Source organism: Ammodytes marinus (assembly GCF_949987685.1).
Source record: "Ammodytes marinus genome assembly, chromosome: 18".
Taxonomy (NCBI): Eukaryota; Metazoa; Chordata; class Actinopteri; order Uranoscopiformes; family Ammodytidae; genus Ammodytes; species Ammodytes marinus.
The window spans coordinates 22,914,957-22,934,464 of NC_137222.1; the positions used below are offsets into that span (position 1 = coordinate 22,914,957).

General features: G+C 41.5%; 1 protein-coding gene across 1 annotated transcript in view; it reads right to left on the reverse strand.

Annotated features, from left to right (window-relative positions):
* Positions 1-472: 472 nt before the first annotated feature.
* The window catches only part of dcc (DCC netrin 1 receptor), a gene marked incomplete at its 5' end in the record, with an annotated part of 197,397 nt that continues 178,361 nt past the window's right edge, over positions 473-19,508 (reverse strand). Inside the window, 2 exons of the mRNA XM_080047014.1 lie at positions 473-579; positions 10,449-10,597. Coding sequence (XP_079903140.1) covers positions 490-579; positions 10,449-10,597 — 239 coding nt within the window. The 3' untranslated portion in view covers positions 473-489. The remainder of the gene's footprint in view (positions 580-10,448; positions 10,598-19,508) is intronic.

A 19,508-nucleotide genomic window follows, 5' to 3' on the forward strand; every position in this document is an offset into this window, starting at 1 on the left:
ACAGTCACAGTTACTGAGCCATGGATAACTCGGCAGAGGAGGACGCTAATAAATACCACACAGAAGAGAAACAGGACGGATCTTTTTTTGTGATAATCCCTTCATCCTGTATCGTTAAGTCAAGGCGCTAGGCATTGTGTTTTTCTAGTTTCGAGTTTGAGGTTGAAGAGTCTAGACAGGTTTCAGTTTGAACTCAGTTTGAACTCCTAAAGAAGAACCCTCCAGCCTTCGATGCTATGCTGTGGCACTGTTTATCTTCTATTTAATTCCCTTCTATCCAATCACGGTCCAAAAGAGGACACACTGGCCGACATTGGTAGAAAGCAACACAAACTCAAACCCAGCACATATGTAGGTCTGATTCCACAGAGGCGACTTTAAAACCAGGGATGGACAGCAGGTGACATCAAGGCTTGAAGAAAAGGTTCCAGACTGGATCACGGCTGAGGGTTGGGCTGGGCTGGGCTGGGCTGGGCAGGGGGTCAAAGGTTAGAAGGCGGAGCCGGTAATGGCATTGAGCTGCTTCATCAGCCCTTCTAGACTGGCCATCTGCTCCGAAAGGTCGTCCTGCTCGTAAACCTGAAAAGAACAAAAAGAAAAATCTAGAATGGGTTACATGATCAAGACATTATGAAACTTAACTTGATGGTAAAGTGTGTAATATAGGAGTATTTGGCGTCATCTAGTGGTGAAAGTTCTAGATTGCAGCGCTCCATGCCTACACCTCCCGTTCGGGAGAATTTGCAGAAGCTACGGTGGCCTTCAAGGACAATAACCCTAATTACTAAAGATGAAAGATCCTCCACTGCCTCAGGTCTTTCCACAAAATCAAGTAATGAGGTGAAGATGTATTTAGTTCAGGCGCGGCTGGCCCATAGAGGGCGCTGGGGCGCCGCCCCCCTCCTCCGACCCCCCAAAAAAAAAAAAAAAAAAATTATAATTTTTTTATTAATTTGAGGCAACTAAACTATTTAATTTTACTTAAGAATGCACACTGAATTTATATTATGGCACTGTATTTACATTTCATGGCGAAATTCAAGCTCGAAACTGACTAATTTGACCTCTACGGGCGCCAGTTCACGGCGCCCCAAACCCTCGTTCACTCAGAGTGGCCCTATCAATTTCTATTACCATTCAGTTTTAACGGAGGGTTTGGGGCGCTAGGCATTGGCGCCCTGTAACTGGTTACCTGGCAACAAAAACAACAACATTCGGATCTACTACCGGTTGCTCGCGGAGTCGCGTGCAGTGTTGCCAACTTAGTGATTTTGTCGCTATATTTAGTGACTTTTCTACCCCCCTGGCGACTTTTTTTTCAAAACAGCGACAAGCGACAAATCTAGCTTTTTTCTGGTGTTATTTGGGACTTTTTCGCCAAGGCAAGTATCACTTTTAACTGTTCTCAACGAGCAGCGGGAGACTCCCCGGCCCCTCCCCGTCACAGAGCACTGACAGGCGGCGGCCCAATCCACTGACAAAAATGTCAAGTTTACAAGTAGACCAATCTTCATACATCAAACACTTAGCAGTTGGTTATAACCTTGGTCACGACTGATGTTTCCTGTAGTAGTTTGTCTTAGTCACTCATCATTATTTACTATGTAGTCATCACATCAGGAATTTTCAGGAACTAATGTTAAAGGTTCATTAATAACCATGGCTGTTCCTTTGTAACTAATCATGTATTGTAATGTGTGTTTCACCTACTTTTACCGATACTTGATTTAATTTAAAAATATTTAAATGCAGATACTTGCAGAAAGCTAATCCATCACAATGAACATTGTTGCCTGTTTTTATTTCTGCCAGAGTTCAGATGTTGTTGCCTGGCAGTGCAGTGCAGACGTTTCAATCTACAATTACAACTGAACAACAAATAAAAGGTGACTTTATGTTGACTGTGATGGATTGTCTATTAGCAGCAGGGTTCAAGCTTCTGCAGGGTTGATTAAACCAATGGGAGCCCGGAGAGAAAGGCAAACTAACTCCAAAGTTTTCTTTTATCAACCAAGTCCACAGAATTTATAGTTAAGGCGATACATGGAGTATAACACCACTGATGATATCCATGCTCACAAACTGTGTCACGTCAGGTTAGATCACTGTTTACGCCAAACGTGTTGTGGGCTTGTTGCTGTCATTTTGTATGCATACGTTTCAAAGTATGAGACACTCACAATGTTAACAGCTGCATTCTCATCCTGCATGTAAACTGTCATCACTGTGTAATGGCGTGTTTGAACCGGCTTTTACAAAGTGTCACCACTGAGTGGGCTGGCTTTAAGTGCCTCCATCTCTGTGTATGTATGTATGTATGTATGTGTGTGTGTGTGTGTGTGTGTGTGTGTGTGTGTGTGTGTGTGTGTGTGTGTGTGTGTGTGTGTGTGTGTGTGTGTGTGTGTGTGTGTGTGTGTGTGTGTGTGTGTTTGTGTGTGTGTGTGTGTGTGACAGTCAAAAGCACATATACACTCTCAGTGTGTTGTATTGAGTGTGGCCCTCATGCAGAGTTTCTCTTTGCAGTTGGAAAGAAAAGATTCAATATTCTCCTCAGCATTCTGTAGAAAACCAATGAAGGTTCAACGGAAATATTTCTCACACTTAAATGGAAAGGCTGGAGGAGTCAATGCACAAAAACCTTCAAGCACTTGTAAAGCATAAGCGCTCTTTTTAAATTACGATATAATTTTTACTATCACTGTATACAGTCGAAGTCCCTTATTATACTGCAATGTTCCTGTATATCATTGCATATGTCCAGTGTAAAAGTCTTTAACGTAAGGTAGAACATCTACAATATAAACTGAGGCATCGATCCACCAGACCACTTCACTCCTTTGATGGTATTTGGTTTCCTCGTCTTTTATCATCTCTGTGGGCAAATATATAAGCACAACTAATTATATTCATTGTCTGCTATCTATAGCTCTATACATTTCAGCTATAGTAATTGTTTCAATAATGATAAATATGTCAATTATGTCAATTAAAATGTATTTTGCTAAAACTGTCCTACTTAATATGATGAACTGGGTTTGTACTTGTGTATGTGTTCTTAAGAGTAGAAAATGTCAAAATATTTCTCATGAAATGTAAATGAATCTGTCTGATCTAAGAAGGTGACAGCCCTGCCGAAAGTCCAGGGAGAAGAACAGTTAAACAACGACTGCCACTTTTATAACTAGGTTCAAACATTACATATATATACAGTATATATACAGTATATACAGTATATATTATACTGTGTTAAGCTTCCCACAAATCCTTTTGTTTTCCTTTGCCTTAACTTGCTGATCCACATTTGAAAATCAGATCTGGACTAGTCCAGTAAAAGCTTTTAACCTATCCAGGCAGAGTTGGATCAGCTTTCTAATGCTTTCTGCCCCAGGACAGCTTAACCACCCCCCCCCCCCCCCCCCTACGCTCTTGTATAGATTTTCGATAACTTATGTTTAAAAGATCAGTGCTCCAACCATAGAAGGAAGCATTAGGTACAAACCATTCTAAATCCACCAGCAGCCTTTACCAGCTCACAACACATGCACAGTAAAGTGATCATTTAAAAACATATTCACTTTATACTCCAGTCAAAGCTTTGCAGCACATTTAACATTTCAGATATTGGTCTTCTGTGATGCAATGTGATAAAATGTTTGATTTGATGTGAGATGGATACAAACACATTTTTACTGTATTGTTTTTATGGATTTTCCATTTTGTCATATAGTTGTATATCTTCAATAGCCTTTAGGGATGGGAGTGATGGGTGTTCTTTGTTTTACCCAGGCAACTCTTTATACATCCCATCATCAGTTCAAAATGTCTCTGTTTAATATTTGTTTTATGAACACACTACTGGCAACGTGTCCGTTCACAGAGCCTAGGCTGTGTAAGAACACTGTATTTTTTTTTTCTCAGCGCACACACAGCACAGACAGGTAGCGGATTGTGAGGAGATATCCACTGATTTTGACAACAAGCATTCTCCAGGATGGCTGCAACTCCACATTTAATACCAGCATGTTAGCATGGAAGGGCTGGCAGCAGTCATGCAAATGGCTGTCGAGCCCTTTAAGTTGTCCTTAGCATTGACAAGCATTAACAAATTATGTTTTGTTATACTAAACTGTATTGTATGCCGGTCTCACTACTACATCATAGTTTATAAACCGTATGAATGCAAAAAAGTAGTACATATTATAGTCCCGTTACCCACAACAATCACCTTGCCTCTTCTGGGCATTTGGTTTTTAAACGGCGGTGTTGCTTTTTTTTAACACCAGGAGACATTTATCTCTCTTTAGACATAAATGACTGTGGAAATCCACATTATAGAAAGAAAAAAGGGACAAACACAGCGCCTGTGCAGATGTCTTTTATCAGTGTAATACCCACAGAGTGTGACAGTTTGACCTTCCTCTTCCCCTCCTGAATGAGACCATAACAGCTCATCTAGAAGCCCTCGCACTGCAAGCTGTTTTCCCACTTTCACAAAAGACTTCTATGAACACACACAACAGTGGGTAAAACCGACACAAACGGCCAGTGACCACACCCCCACCTCCCCCCCACACCCCCTCATGCTCTTATGTGCTGACCCCAAAGCAGCACGGTTAAACGCTTGATCAATGGTATAAAAACGCCTGTCGATGCTGCATGCTCTCCTCTGATATCCTGTTATCTCTGTCGACCTGGATTCCTGCTCCTTCATATTATCTGTCAGAGGGTCATCCCTATAGCTCAGGAACAGTAAGAGAGCACTGACACACACACACACACACACACACGCACACACACACACACACACACACACACACACACACACACACACACACAAACAAACCACCAAACACACACATGCACACGCAGACACACGCACACGGAAAACTGGGTTAACACGTCTCAAGGTTTTTTCTGTACACTTATTCCAAACGCTTTCTTTAATATACATGGGCTTATCAACACGCTACACTAGGGAACCCTGGTTCTGGATAAGAACTTTGCAGCTTTTCATACGTTTAAAAGGAAAAAATTGACACAATATACCTACACACAAGTTTAAAGGGTTCTAGGACTATCCTGAAACTGTATTTTTGTTCAGCAATACGTTTGCAGCTTGGTTTGCCCAGTGACTTTTTATGTCCATAGCTATAGTTGCTTCTGATTGCAAGGCGCTAGATGCCTAGCACTGCTTTACACATTACGATGAGATCTATTCCTCTAATCATCTATAAGAAACTAGAGAGTGAGGTTGCGTTCCGAATCGCATACTCTTTCTTTTTTCTATTCTACATACTACATCCGACGATAAAAAGAATCTAGTTAGGATGCAGTAGGCATACTATTGGGACATACTTTTTTCTCTTATTTCATCATAACATTGCACCTTGATCTTGCCTCTTGCTTTTATATCCGTCGCATCCCCGTTTTTTTTCATATGGAGGCTTCGTCGATGTTACGTCACTTCACGTGCGCACTGGATTCTGGGTCAGAATCGCCCAAATAGGATGCACTTTTCAACACTAACAATCTTGGCCGCATGAAGTAGGACATCCGGGTACTTCTAACCATCCTAAATCTGGCCACAAGAATCGGGGCATTCTAAATCTTTTTTCTACATACTATATAGTAGAAAGTATGCGATTCGGAACGCAACCCGAGTTTAACTAAAAGACAAAAGCTAACTGCATTTAATTGGTTAACCACTTAGCCGTGTATGTGTCTCGAAGATGGGTCAAATTCATGTGGTTTTCCAGGAAGAGACCAACTGATAAAGAGCTATCCATATAATATACTGTATGATTTTGTTTCACAACATACATCTAATGGCCTTATTAAAGAAATAGTTGGAGCTACTGACTATTACTGCTGCTATAAAGAAGTATAATGACAACACACTAATAGGCTGTACATACTGTAGATTAGGTTAAAGCATCACAATGCATTTAACGTGACACATCAATGAGTTGAAAATGTCTATTGTGACAGATCTGTCTGAACACTACAGACACAGTGAGAGAATAAAGAGTCCGAGGACAGACACACACACACACACACACACACACACACACACACACACACACACACACACACACACACACACACACACACACACACACACACACACACACACACACACACACACACACACACACACACACACACACACACACACAGTATAGAAACATTTATTTAATTCCAGCCCTTTACAGACGTCAGAAGAACAAGAAAGTTCCTCATAGTCACTTTACACTACAGTTGGTAGATTACTAAACGTTTAAAAAATCCTTCTACATTTGTGAGCTGTTTCATAAAGATCCCCAGCTTCAGAAGGAGCCAATGAGCATGTGTGCCACACCCAGCATAGCAAAGCAACTATACTGTTCTCCACAACACCCTCTCCCACTGTGCTTCTTCAGAAAAAGTGTCACCGGTGTAACAACATATAAAAAGTACCTTTGCGTTGCACTTACATGATTCACTATCAATGGCTTTTAACTAGCTCTGTGTGTGTGTGTGTGTGTGTGTGTGTGTGTGTGTGTGTGTGTGTGTGTGTGTGTGTGTGTGTGTGTGTGTGTGTGCGTGCGTGATGGATAGGTCAGGGGCCTGATGGAAAAAAAGACCAGATCAATTACAGAGATAGGGCAGCAGATGAAGAGAAAGACCTGGTGACCTTTATCAACCCCCCCTCTCTTTCTCTCTCTCACTCACTCACACTCTCTCTCTCTCTCTCTCTCATCTTCCATCTCATTTCCTCCAATCTTCCGTATCAGTTTTATTGCTCCTCTCCCAATTTCTTCAGCTCCACTCATCTTCTGTATCTTGTCCCTCGTTCCTTTCTGTTTATCTTCTCCGATTGACTACCTTCTCCTCCCCTGCCACATCCAACCCTCTACTCCTCTGTTTTAAAAGCACAGGATTAGTTTAACTGGTGACCCTTTGTCATTTGTATTAGTTAGCGGAGGGTCGTCTGTGGTCTTACATCGCGTGAAAATGGGCCATGTCTGTAATCTGTAAAGTAAAAATTCCACCGCAGATGACCTACAATATTTTACCAAACACAGAGGCACTGTGATAATATTAGTCCACTTTGAACCAACATGGCTGTGATTTGCAGATCTAGAATTTTTTTTGTTTAATAAAGAGATTATAAATGACCCATAATTACTCATATTTAGCCACATTTGCATTTTTAAGAAACACTTCTGAAAATATTGTAATATAATAAAATATCGTTTTGATGTTAGTTACTGACTGGCAAAGTTGTATGATGATATCTACAGGTACATTTGGTTTACCCTATTCACCTGCAGTGTCTGAACTTTAGACCCTTTTATCTCTCTCTCCTCTGTCCTCTCCTCTCTTAGCGTTGCCTTGGCGACACCACCTCCTGTCCAATTGTCATTGAGTCCCCGTATGAATATTTAACAAGTCCCATCGTCCAGAGGCCTCCCTTCACATTATCTCCTGTCGTTTGTTTCTCTGCATGTCATCCCCCCTTCTCTCATCTCAATCAGCATCTCTATCATACAGCCACACAAACGCACGCACGCACGCACGCACGCACGCACGCACGCGTGCACACACACACACACACACACACACACTCAGTGCGTTTACACGCAGACTAATAATCGGGTAAATAAACGAATAAGACTTCAACAGGACTTTTAAAATGCATGTAAACACCTTTATCCGATCTACTTCGCACACAAATCGGCACATTAACGGACAAGCGAAGTCGGATAAGAACTCCTAGATAACTCGTTCATTGTCGGCATTCTCTCTGCATGTATACAGGGATCGGACATCACATATCGGAGCTCTCGTTCTGCGCTTGCGCGAGAATCCCTGCGGAGAATTTAACAAGGAAGTGGAAGGAGACGACGTAAAAAAATAGTAGGGTTGCTATGGTAGCTGCCGGAAGGCAACCAGACGTGGCTCTAAAACCACTTGTGTGAAAGGGCTACAGCGCGACTTAGCATAGTGGAGACAGCCATGCATCGGACATTTATCCGATTCCTGAAAGGCCATGTATACTCAGACAAGTGACTAGTTCGGTATATGTCTTAATCCAATCTAGTTGTGCCATGGAAACGCACTAACTTACTGGTTCCTCACCCTGCCTCTTCATACTCCCATCTACCATTTTTCTCCCTTGTGATTGTATGTATATACACTGCAGTCCTTGTTATTAGTGCATGTAGCAAGTTACTTCTATTTTGCAGGATCAACATTTTCCGCAGTTAGTTTTGAGTTATTACATTTACATTTGCTATTACATTTTCTGTTATGTTTATTATTTTTTAAATGACCAGAAATCAGAGAGAGGTCCTTGGTCATTGTATACCGATAGTCCACTGTTGGCAAGGCAGGAACCTATGTGTGTGTGTGTGTGTGTGTGTTTGTGAATAATTTCCTCCTGCTTTAACTCTCCCTCTCTCTCTTTCTCTCCATCTCTCTCTTTCCACCCTCCACCTGCTTTTCTCTCTTCATTCTTTCTGTATTCTTGAAGTGTGTTTTCCTGTCTTTACTCTTCACTGCAGACTGAGGGAGAGTTATTGCCTCCCTGTTATTCCACCTGACACCTGCTCCTACTCCTCGCCCAGCTGTGCCCTTGAGAGTACAGACCAATAAATTGACCGGTACAACAGACTGGAAATGTAACTAGAGAGATACCAAATATACGTATGATGTCATTAAATGCATCCCCATTACAGTACATACTGTAGTTTGTTCACTAAAGAGCACCCACAACTTTATTGATCAGAATTATTGATATGTTTAAAAGGTCAAACTTTCCACTATTCCACAAACAAATGCATAAACAAAGGCACATGAATACAAAATATATAATTTCAGAACTTTTTTAAAGTTATTTCTTTGCTTCTACTACATTTATCATAAATTGATACATATTGCAGAGAAACAGACCTTCACTTCAAACAGATTTGTATAGAGTAACATATTGTATGTATTGTCTAATTCATCCTTTTTAAATATATGTGATTTTATAACACTGCAATAATAAAGGCTGGGTTCTGATTGGTCGTTCACCACATTATACGGTGTGATAGCTATGGGTACACAGCCTGTTGCTTTGAACATTGTTTTAATCGGTCTACATACAGTAGCATACTTCAAAAAACAATGGAATACTTTTTCAACATCAATTTGAATGTATGTGAGAGAGCAGTGAGCTTTATAGCCATGGTTAACATATGAAAATACTCCTGTCGAGCCTTGTAAGCCTGGGGTATATGCCAAATGGCCATAACCACACTTAATTAAATGAATAAGTGAAAGAACTCGGTATCAGTGTTAAAAATAAAGAACCGGAGCAGGTGGTGAGGGTGACACGTTTATTGTACTGATGGAATTACTAGTGTACAGGAAAAGCATTCCAATGTTTTTTCTGCCTTTATCATGGGCCTACCTTTATTTGTTCATACTGTTGAATGCTGCTATTACAATTAATGGCTTTTATATGAGAATTGGTGGTATCAGATGTCTACAGTTAATTGTTAAAACTACTTACTAATTACCATTTTTCATTCTACAGGAGATATATATGGTTGTAGTCTGGTAAGAATAGTATGTCTCAAAAACATCGGCTTTTATGGAACTCTAGGAAACACAAGGAATCTCTTTATATCAAGGATTTTGACTGGATTGTCCTTTTTATTAAATTGCTCTTGCAGCGATCACAATATTGATGAGAACTGCATTGTTTCCAGCTATTGCCTCATCCCTCTTACTGCAGTATCAAGCACTGGTTCCATTTTGAGATTTGTGGCTATTTTGTTCTAAGTTAAATGTTTTATCATATTCACCTGCAGAGTCACGCCTTAAGCTATACAGGGGTTGCAAATGAGTCATAACTAGAAACCTGTATGCATGGCATCTATATTATATTTGATATGAAACAATGTACTATGTATTTGTACCTGCTCAAGCAGTCAGATCTCAGCTCTTTCTTTGCTTCCACACCGCTCACCTGGAAGTGATTGTGTCCCTTGCTGCTACTGCTGTTCATACAGCATGTCAAAAGGCCCCCCCTCCAGCAGCCTCCACCTCAAGGCTCTGAGACTGTATTCACCCCTGGGGAAGTAATTAGCCTCACCCCCTCATCCCCTCACCCCTGCTGTGTAGAGCTTAGTGTTCCCTCTTGTGGGGAGTGACGCGGTCAAAGCCTACAGGTCACATCTCCCCTCACACATCCACATCTGTACAACGTGAGTTGGCTGCCTGAACGGCGACTAGTACCGGCAGCTGCTGTGTGCACTACATTACAGGTATTAAACTGCTGTTACCACTGTGAAGAGTGTCTCCTCTGAGGTTAGGACTACTTCTGCTGTCTTGTTGTAAGCAATCTGGATAAGCCCAATGCTCTACCTTGGCTGTCAAAATCAAAATCAACACCTCTTTTTTTCCTAACATTCTCTTACGTTGGCAGCTGAATCCTCCACAGGTTTGGCTCCTCCCTCCTCCGGTAAGTCTGGCGCCGTAGGGACGGAGACGGGCAGCAGGGGGGAGCGTGCCTTACATGCCTGGCCCAGAGAGGCTGTCTTCACCTGGGGCTTTGGTAGGCTGGCACCTGGGCAGAGACAGAGAGAGAGGGAGTTTCAATACATTATACAGACAGTTTAAAAAACAGAGCTAAGGCAATATACTGTAGACCTGGATTGTAGGTAAACTGCACGCACAGATTTGAAAGATGTGTAAGCTTAGAACAGCTGCAGCCGAGACAGAGCAGTGAGGGTAGTCGAGGATTATATCAAAAACGCCTGGAGTAAACAATGATTTTAGAGAACCGAATTGATGCTTTCAGAACGGCAAACTCCCCCTCTCATTTCAGAGACAAAACATGTTGTTGTGGTGTGTATTTACAGAGACTGTTGGTGACTGTTAATAGATGGTTTCAGAAATAGAATGTCAAATTGAATGGATGATTTTAGAGAAATAACAGTGAGTGTAATCGGTGGGATTCCAGATAGTCTTAACTAAAAATATGCCCTGCTTTCCAATTCACATTATTATTTTTACTACACTACATACTAAAGTACAGAAGAGTTTTCAGGGCCACGAGAGAGAAGACTTATTTTCATTATGTTGAGAAATGTCATGAATATAGACGAATATTCTGGCATACTAAATATTAGGGAAGTATGGGTATTGGAACGCAGGGATGGAGTCGCTATCTGCCGACAAAGTGTGGCAGTTGATCAATCTGGTCACTCTTTGGTCACTGTCTGTTAACAATCTTTATACAATGGATCCTGAGCGCTGCCATTTGATATTGATGTCAATGTGAGTGCCCGCTGACAGGAACAGTTTGAGCTGATAGCACATAGCCGCTATTGATTTATTTAGATGACAAGTTTGCATGCAACTAAGTGAGCCATTGAAACAGGAAACAGATCTGAGGTCAGAGCCAGAGCCGGCCCAAGCCTTCAGGGGGCCCTAAGCGAAATATGATTAGGGGGCCCCTCTCCAATGTTAGCGCTGCTGAAACTATAGATCTTTGTTAAATATCATTCACACACCCAGTGTTTTCCGCTAGTGCCTCCACTGTGCAGCTGTGCAAAAATATTAGACAGCCTCGATTCAGACCCTCCTAGGGGGGTCCGGGGGTATGCCCCCCCGCAAGATTTTTTTAACCTTTTTAAAGTGAAATGCATGAATCTGGTGCACTTTGAGAGGAAAATTAAGAGGCTAAATCTGAGAAATTTTGTGTGAACAAATCATTTGGAGACACTGGGTTAGATGAATTAGAAGCTATTGAAGAAGGACACATGGATTTTCCATAAAAATATTAATATAAAATAAAATATTATGGAGGGTCCTCTGGGTTGGGCTTGGAGCTCTTTTTCTTTTACGGGACATATTTCTCTGTAATATAATGAATGCATTTAAATGCAGTGAGAGGAACGAAGCAGAAGAACTCTGTTGTCCAGCTACTGTATCTTTTTTTCCACAGACGAGGCTGAAATAGGCTATAGACTAAACACAGTGCTGAGGGCAGCCCCATTTCCAATTGTTTTTAAATAAACTAAATACACACTGTGCATGGATGTGAACGTGACATGATCAGATAATTTCGGATTACATCCCAGATGAACTGATTACATATTTAGGCTATTAATTATCTAGACCAAAACATTTTATTCCTTTTTTGTATGATAACTCATTTGCATAATATGATGTTAATATCAAACACACAAACTAAAAAAAAAAAAAAAAATTTTTTTTTTTTTTGAGGGGGCCCCCCTGGCGGTCGGGGGCCCTAAGCGACCGCTTAGTTCGCTTATGCCTCGGGCCGGCTCTGGTCAGAGCTATCCACTCACTCTGCCTGACCTTCCATCACTCCATCCACTGTTTTCCAATTCACATGGTTCATCTAGCACCCATTCTGTCATCTCTCTATTCAGAAAGACACATTTCAATGTGGCCATTGACTAATAAAATAACTTAAAGGTGCTATGAGGAACATTTAAATATTCCTGAAACAGTCTAATTTTTTCCTTTGATGATCATAAATGACATGTAACATCAAACAAGACCATCAGTGCAAAGACTGTTGTTTTTATATAGTTTTTCTTAATACCTTTGTCATGGGCACGCTCACCCAGGAACAACAGCTGGCGTAGTAAAAACACTAGGGCTGGCCCGAATGCCATTTTTCAGGCTTCGAGTATTTGTTGGTTTTTCCGAGCGAATATTCGGATATTCGTTCCAGAAAAACACACCATCAAACCAACATTAATAATGCCAATGTACTCACTGAAACCAAGTGTGTGAGCTGAGACAGCAAGCTGCGTAGTTTGTTGATGCTTTAATAACTTTCGAACGGTAGTAAAGTCGGAGTTCCTTACTTTTTCCCCGTGGAGGCGAACAGCTGTTTTCCGTTGCAAATCAGCTGTCCTCCGCGCCATCGTAACCCGTACAGGAGCTTATCAATTCATCCAGGAACGTGCATCTTTTCGGCGATTTATAAATCCATACAAAGATCCAATATTGATAGTCTTTTGTGTCCATAATATATCCATTATTGACCGCATATTCCTATGAAGCAAGCAAGTCACTGTTGATGATGGGCGATAGCAGCGTTGCATTAGGGACGTAAACAAACAGCTAAGGTAAGCTAACGTTAGCATTACGCCAAGCATTAGGCTACTTTTCCTTCCAAAATCGCGCTAATGTTGTGGTATAGAGTTAAAACATACTCTATTCTTCCTCCATCTCTCTCTCCCTACTGCGCTTGGTGACGCTTTTAGTTTGCCTCGCTCTGGTAACATCACGTAGCCTACAGCTGATATCACCGGTTGCGGAGGACAGCGGCCATGACAGCGGCCAACTAGGTCAAAGTTCAAATAATTTGATCATATATTAAATGAACGTCTAATGTGTATTTTACAATTGTTGTATAACTTGTGTATATAATTATTATTTTCTGACTAAATATGTTGCAGTTTGAGGTACTTTTGCAAAAAAAAAAAAATTAAAAAAAAAAAAAAATATCCCGAATAACAAACGAATACTCGGATATTCGAATAATTCGGGCCAGTCCTAAAAAACACTACCGCTTTTGTCCAAATTAAAACAAACTGAAAGTTCCTCAGAGCAGCTTTAACTTAAAGGTGTGGTGATCACAGCTGACTGCTGTGCGCTCCTCCTCCTTTTGCCACTCCCACTCCCTCTACTCTGTGGCACACCTGGTCTGCATCATCAATCAACGCACCTACTTCACCTCTGGCTTCCCTGCTGTCGTCGCCAGATCGTACCATGCACTACAGTGGTAACTATTCACGCCTGGCTCCAGTTAGTCTACCTCGCTCCTTATCTCGTTGTCTCGTGTTTTGTGATCACCACCCTAACGCTGTTTTTTCCTCTGCCTGCAGTTACCCAGACCACTACCTCCAGCTTACCTACCTGCTTCTCCGCCCCGGCTTCCCCACTCACCACCTGCTCCCCCACCTCGTTAAATAAACCTTTTTTTATTATATCATACTACTGCCTCTGTCTGCTCTTGGGTCCAGTACAAATCGTAACAAAAGGTCACATATTATGCTAAATGCACCTTTTAAATGTAACATATCCATGGGTCCACGGTGTGCCTAGAGACTGCCAAAATATTTAAAAAAATAACAATCTCTCCTGTTCTCACTCTCCCCCTTTCTGAAACCCCCACCCCTCCCCCCAATATACTCCAGTCAGAATTTTCCCCTTTTCTGACCTCACAAACTGGAAAGCCAGAAGCTTCCACTGTGCAGCCCACACCCCTATTTCTTATTGGTCCACGGCCCTGACAGACAGAGGGCGAGGCGTATCTGGCTTCGCTTCCGGACAGGGGGCGGGGGCAGCTCAAAGATTGTATATTTACGAGGGGAGCTGCAGCTCTTTTTAAAAAATAGGCCATTTTGAGATTAGCTGAACTTCAGCATAGTACAATAAATTATCTGAAAGTTTTTTTCAGCAAACAATTAAAGAAAAACGTATTAGGGACCACTAAGACCATATAATATGGTGTATAATAGTACCGAAAAGTGTATAATATGGGAGCTTTAACTATGAATAATTTGTCTCTCCTTACATTTATAAAAATGTCTGTCATTCTATTCATCCTTTCACTAAATAGCTAGTGCATTAATGCAAATAAATGAGAACACATGGACGGATAAGAAAACCAACAGGGAAACTAATTGTCCAGACACAAAAGAGAACTCACATTCAAGCAGACAAATGTAAGAATGAGAATTGAATCAACGAGTACATTAAACTGTTGTGTCTCTACAAATCAAATACCATTGCGGCAGTCAAACTTAAGGGGGCAGATCTACAAGGCAAAGACAACAGTAAGAGAAAAACTACACAGAAGAGGGAAGAATAGCAGACAAAAGGGATTTCTCGTTGTTTTTTTTCATCTCCTTGCTCATTCCCTGAACAGCCTTGTGATGTCTGAACATTGTCCTTTGGGCATTTGCTACCCACAATCCCCTCCTTCTCTCCCCGCACTTCCTGATCAATAAACTTCCATTCTCCTCCCCCCGTGGAACTTAAAAACAACTGGAACAGAACACACCAGAGAAAACATGAAAAGTTGAGATTGGAAACTTCCTTTAAACATCAACAATTCTTTACGGCACAGAAAAATGACTTCCAAAATGACAAAAACTGTAACCATCCCAGTTCTATTGTGCAATGAACACGATAGAAATGGTCAGGTTTACATATATTGAATCAACACTAACCATATACATTTTTTTATATACAGTACAGACTCTTAGATTGACATATTTCTACACCTGGTTGAGACCTGATCATAATGTAAGCCATACCCACTTCAGATCTACACATACAAGATGTAAGGACCTATGAATGTCTGAATATTTTCACCCATCCAAAGTGACTAGTGTGTGGAGTATCATGATGAACTTAAAAGGGTACTTGAGTGCCACAGGATCTCTTTTCAGACCCAGTGCTTTATCTTTTTCACATTGACCTTACCTTCCTCTGGCACTGTCTGTAACTTCAGTGTGGAAGAAAAAAAGCCTGCCAGCGTCATTTTAAAATGAAGCCCAAACCAAATGTGTTTGTGTGACTTCTCGGCTCACTGCTGTCAGACCAAATCCAAACTCCAAACTCCTCAACCTTGGTTTGAAAGAACACAATGAACTGCAGCAGTAGGTTATACATCCAGTGCAGAGAAGAAGCCATAAAAAGAGTTTCACATTGTCTGGCTCACCCTCGGGGGCTGTTTTTCACCAGATATGGATGGGGGGGTTATAGGGCTGAGCAGAGGCTTGTCTGCTCAAAAAAAGGTGGATATATTTACCAGACAAAGCTGGAGTGGAGGTGTGAAAATGCCCGGCGGGGGTCACATCAGCCAGTGTCTGTCTGTCTCTCTTTCATGGGTTGAAAGGTAAAGATGGAGAGATTTACAGCAATAGGAAGGTGAGGATGGAAGAGGGCAGGGTTATTGATCCTGAGGTAAGGTTTTGAAGTAAATACAGTTAGGAGATGAGAAAGTGTCTTTGAGGAGACACTGTGTCTCTGGAGGGAGATAGAGCCAACATCTCCACCGGTTCACACAGGAGGTTGCTGTGTCTTTGTCTGTCCGATGTCTAGCTGTCTGGGGCAACACGTCTGCCTTAATAGTGACGTGCTGCCTCTTCCAAAGAGTAGCTTAGTAAAGTTTTGAGAAGTAGATCTTACTTGTGCAAAAACTGTAGTAACTACAAATTTGCAAAGATGAGAAGTATTTCCCAACTCATCGTTGTATCAACATGCTATTTTTACAGGTTCATTGTGCATGTATAGGAGGAGATAAAATAAATGTACTTACAGTAAGTTAGAATTGTGAATGATAATTTTTATTTTTTAATTCAAGCTAATGACTTTACAGAAAATGGCACATATTCAATTACAATAATCCAAAACTTTATTGGATTGATGAAAAATGTATTCTTAAGTAGATACCGTAAGCGAACATTGTGAGACAGTAAGTCGTATCATAACATTGATATTTTATCAAAGAAATCCTCCAAATCATAATTTAGTTCTTAATAATGTTAACAAAGCATGTCAAAATGTGTAACTGTACTTTCTGATTTGTGAAGTCTACATTTGTATTGGCTCACAATGTTCAGGTAATATTAGAAAAATCTGTCCTATATTTTCAAATGTTGATGTACTCTATCATACCACCTTTCGGAGAGTATAATATTGACTTTGGGGTTCATAGTGTTGTTATAATAATGTCAAATATTTGATAGGGTATCTCATTTTTCGTCATTGTTTTTCTCTCCCTGCCTTCATAGGAATAGGATGTGAATGGTGTAACAGCAGTGCAAAGTCTGTAAAAGCGTGGGTGTATTATAAGGCTTTCAGTGCACATTCCGACCACGTCATTATCCTTTTAACATTTTATCATATTCTGTCTGATCAAAACTGCAGTTTGGAAACAAAACCACCCTTCTCTACAGCTCTGGCTTTACTTCACGCTTTAAGGTTCAAAGTCCTTTTGAAAATTCTTTATTTCCCTTTTATTTCCCATCTCTACTCCTGACATGAAGGCTGGCTCTTAACAGGTCATTTGACTTTAAGATCGCAGATTTCCCGTGGATAAAATGGCTGCTGCCCATATACATCTTATACAAAATGTTTTTTTATGATAAAAACTAATAAAAATGTGAGCGATTCGACAGTGCAGTTTCATGTTTTCAAGTCGTGTTTGTATTAATGTGTTTTGGTAGTTTTTCAGCCATACAGTCTGAATAAGGGAATGAAGCCTATGATTATAGTGACTTCTGGAACTTTCCTCTAACTGCACCTTTAAAAAGAATGGGCCCAGCCGTTTGTACACTATGGGATAATGAACATTGCTAGCCTGGTGAGATCAGCCTGATCTTGAGCAAGCTTCCCATTTTTTCTCTCCCGCAGAACATTCCGGTCCGTTAGTGGAAGGCAGCCCCCTGATTGGTTCAGGTTGTCGTTGGCATCAACATGGATAGACGAATGCGCTCTGATATGGCTGATCTCACGAGGCTAGATTGACGACTACACAAACCAATCAAAGCCTGCCTTTCAGTATAAGGGGATACACATTAGGTCAGAACGTATAGGCCCTTTTTGACTGGACTCCCCACCATGGAGATTAGAGAAAGGCCAGACTGATCTGTAGCCTGGTCTGACCATCATACTTCATCATACTTCATTTCATTTGTACAGAAGGTCTGGAATCGCTCAATTGACAAACGTTAACTCGCTTGAAGGAGTGTTTGTGTTGAAGTTTAAAACTATTGGATCTGCCCAGTGCCACTCTGGATCTGCCAACCAATCGCATAACGTTTGGTCGTGACGTATGTCATGCACCGGCTTCTGAGCCACTCCTTCTGTTCGCTGATTGGACCGCCAAAAATCTCGCCGGAGAAAACCAAAGAATATACCGCAGACCCAGACTAACTACTGAAGGGAAATGAAAATTGAGCGGAAGTAGGTAGGTGGGCGGTGCCAGGCTAACTGATCTTTGGGAGAGAAATGGATGTGAAGCTCATGATATCAAGCTGGTCTCAACAACTGTGCAGCCTCTAGAAGAAGAAAAAAAGCCAATGGTACCATTTGAAATTGTCTATTAAAATACCTGTTATGGTCCAAATGCTACATATGACTACCTTAAAGCCTATCTATGAGTAATACCGTGTGTCCTACAAGCCCAGATGAAGGCGGTACACTTTAAAACATCCATCTCAGCTGGCTCTCTGTCTGCCTCCAGCTGTGGCTATAATGTCTTTTCTCAGTGTCAGACAGACAATCTCATTATGGCTTCCAGCGTGTAACCGTACACACAGGCCAATTACGTGAGTAAATTGTCCACCAACGTACTTTCTTGTGCAAAGGCCACATTCAAAGAGAGGAACATTTCCCAGTTTAATAATTGGTATAAAATGAGGCGGAGGTTTGTTTGTTAGATGAAGAAGAAAAAATCCCCCAAAAAAGATCATACTTAATAATAAAAATGAATGGGTCTTTTTCTCTGCATTAAAATAACTATAGGGTGGGGGTAGAGATGGTCTAATAGAGATGCTGTTAGCCTGCATTGTGGGAAGATAGGATCCAGTGTTTTTCAAAACTTAATTCATACTAGAAAATAAAAGTCAGGGTAGATATTTCTCTGCTGCTTTGATTTTGACCATTCTCTTTAGAAATGTGTCTCCTGTGAGTCCCTTAAATGTAATAGGAAATGACTGGTTTCAGGCCGCGATGGTGTCAGCCCCAGGCTGATCAAAGCCTGTGCCCTTCAGTTACTGTATGTGCAGTGCTTCGTCTTATTCTCCAACAGGAGCCCCGGTCTTCAAAGGCTGTCTCACTGTACTGTGGCAGATGTCCTGCCTCCTTCCCATGCCAAAGAAGCTGCATCCCACTGGCTCCAAGGGTCACACTGACACCCCACATCATCAGGACCCTGGAGAGACTTGACCTGGAGCAGCTCAGGCCAGTCTTATGGTGCTTTTCCACTACATGGTACCAGCTCTACTCTGATTTACTCTACCCTACTTTACTCGCCCTTTACCAGACAACCTCTCAATAGTCGCTGGACGAAGTACACGTCGAGGTCTCATGTTGACGGCGGATGACAAGGCCACACAAAAGGAAAGAGTCTACCAGCAACTCTCTGACATGCAGCGGTGCACAACATAAGCATATTGGTTAACGTAATACATCACACAATAAGACAGCCTGCCATGACACAGCATCTTTCTCTGAGTGGTAAAAGGACCTAACGTTACTTCATCCAGAAACAGAATGTGACAATAATCGCTCTGATGAAGAGGAGAAACGCATAGGCCCTACCCTTAGCCGCTAACTTCGCTATGACCACACACACACACACACACACACACACACACACACACACACACACACACACACACACACACACACACACACACACACACACACACACACACACAGAAAAGGACACTATCTGGTCAGGAGGATGCCTCCTT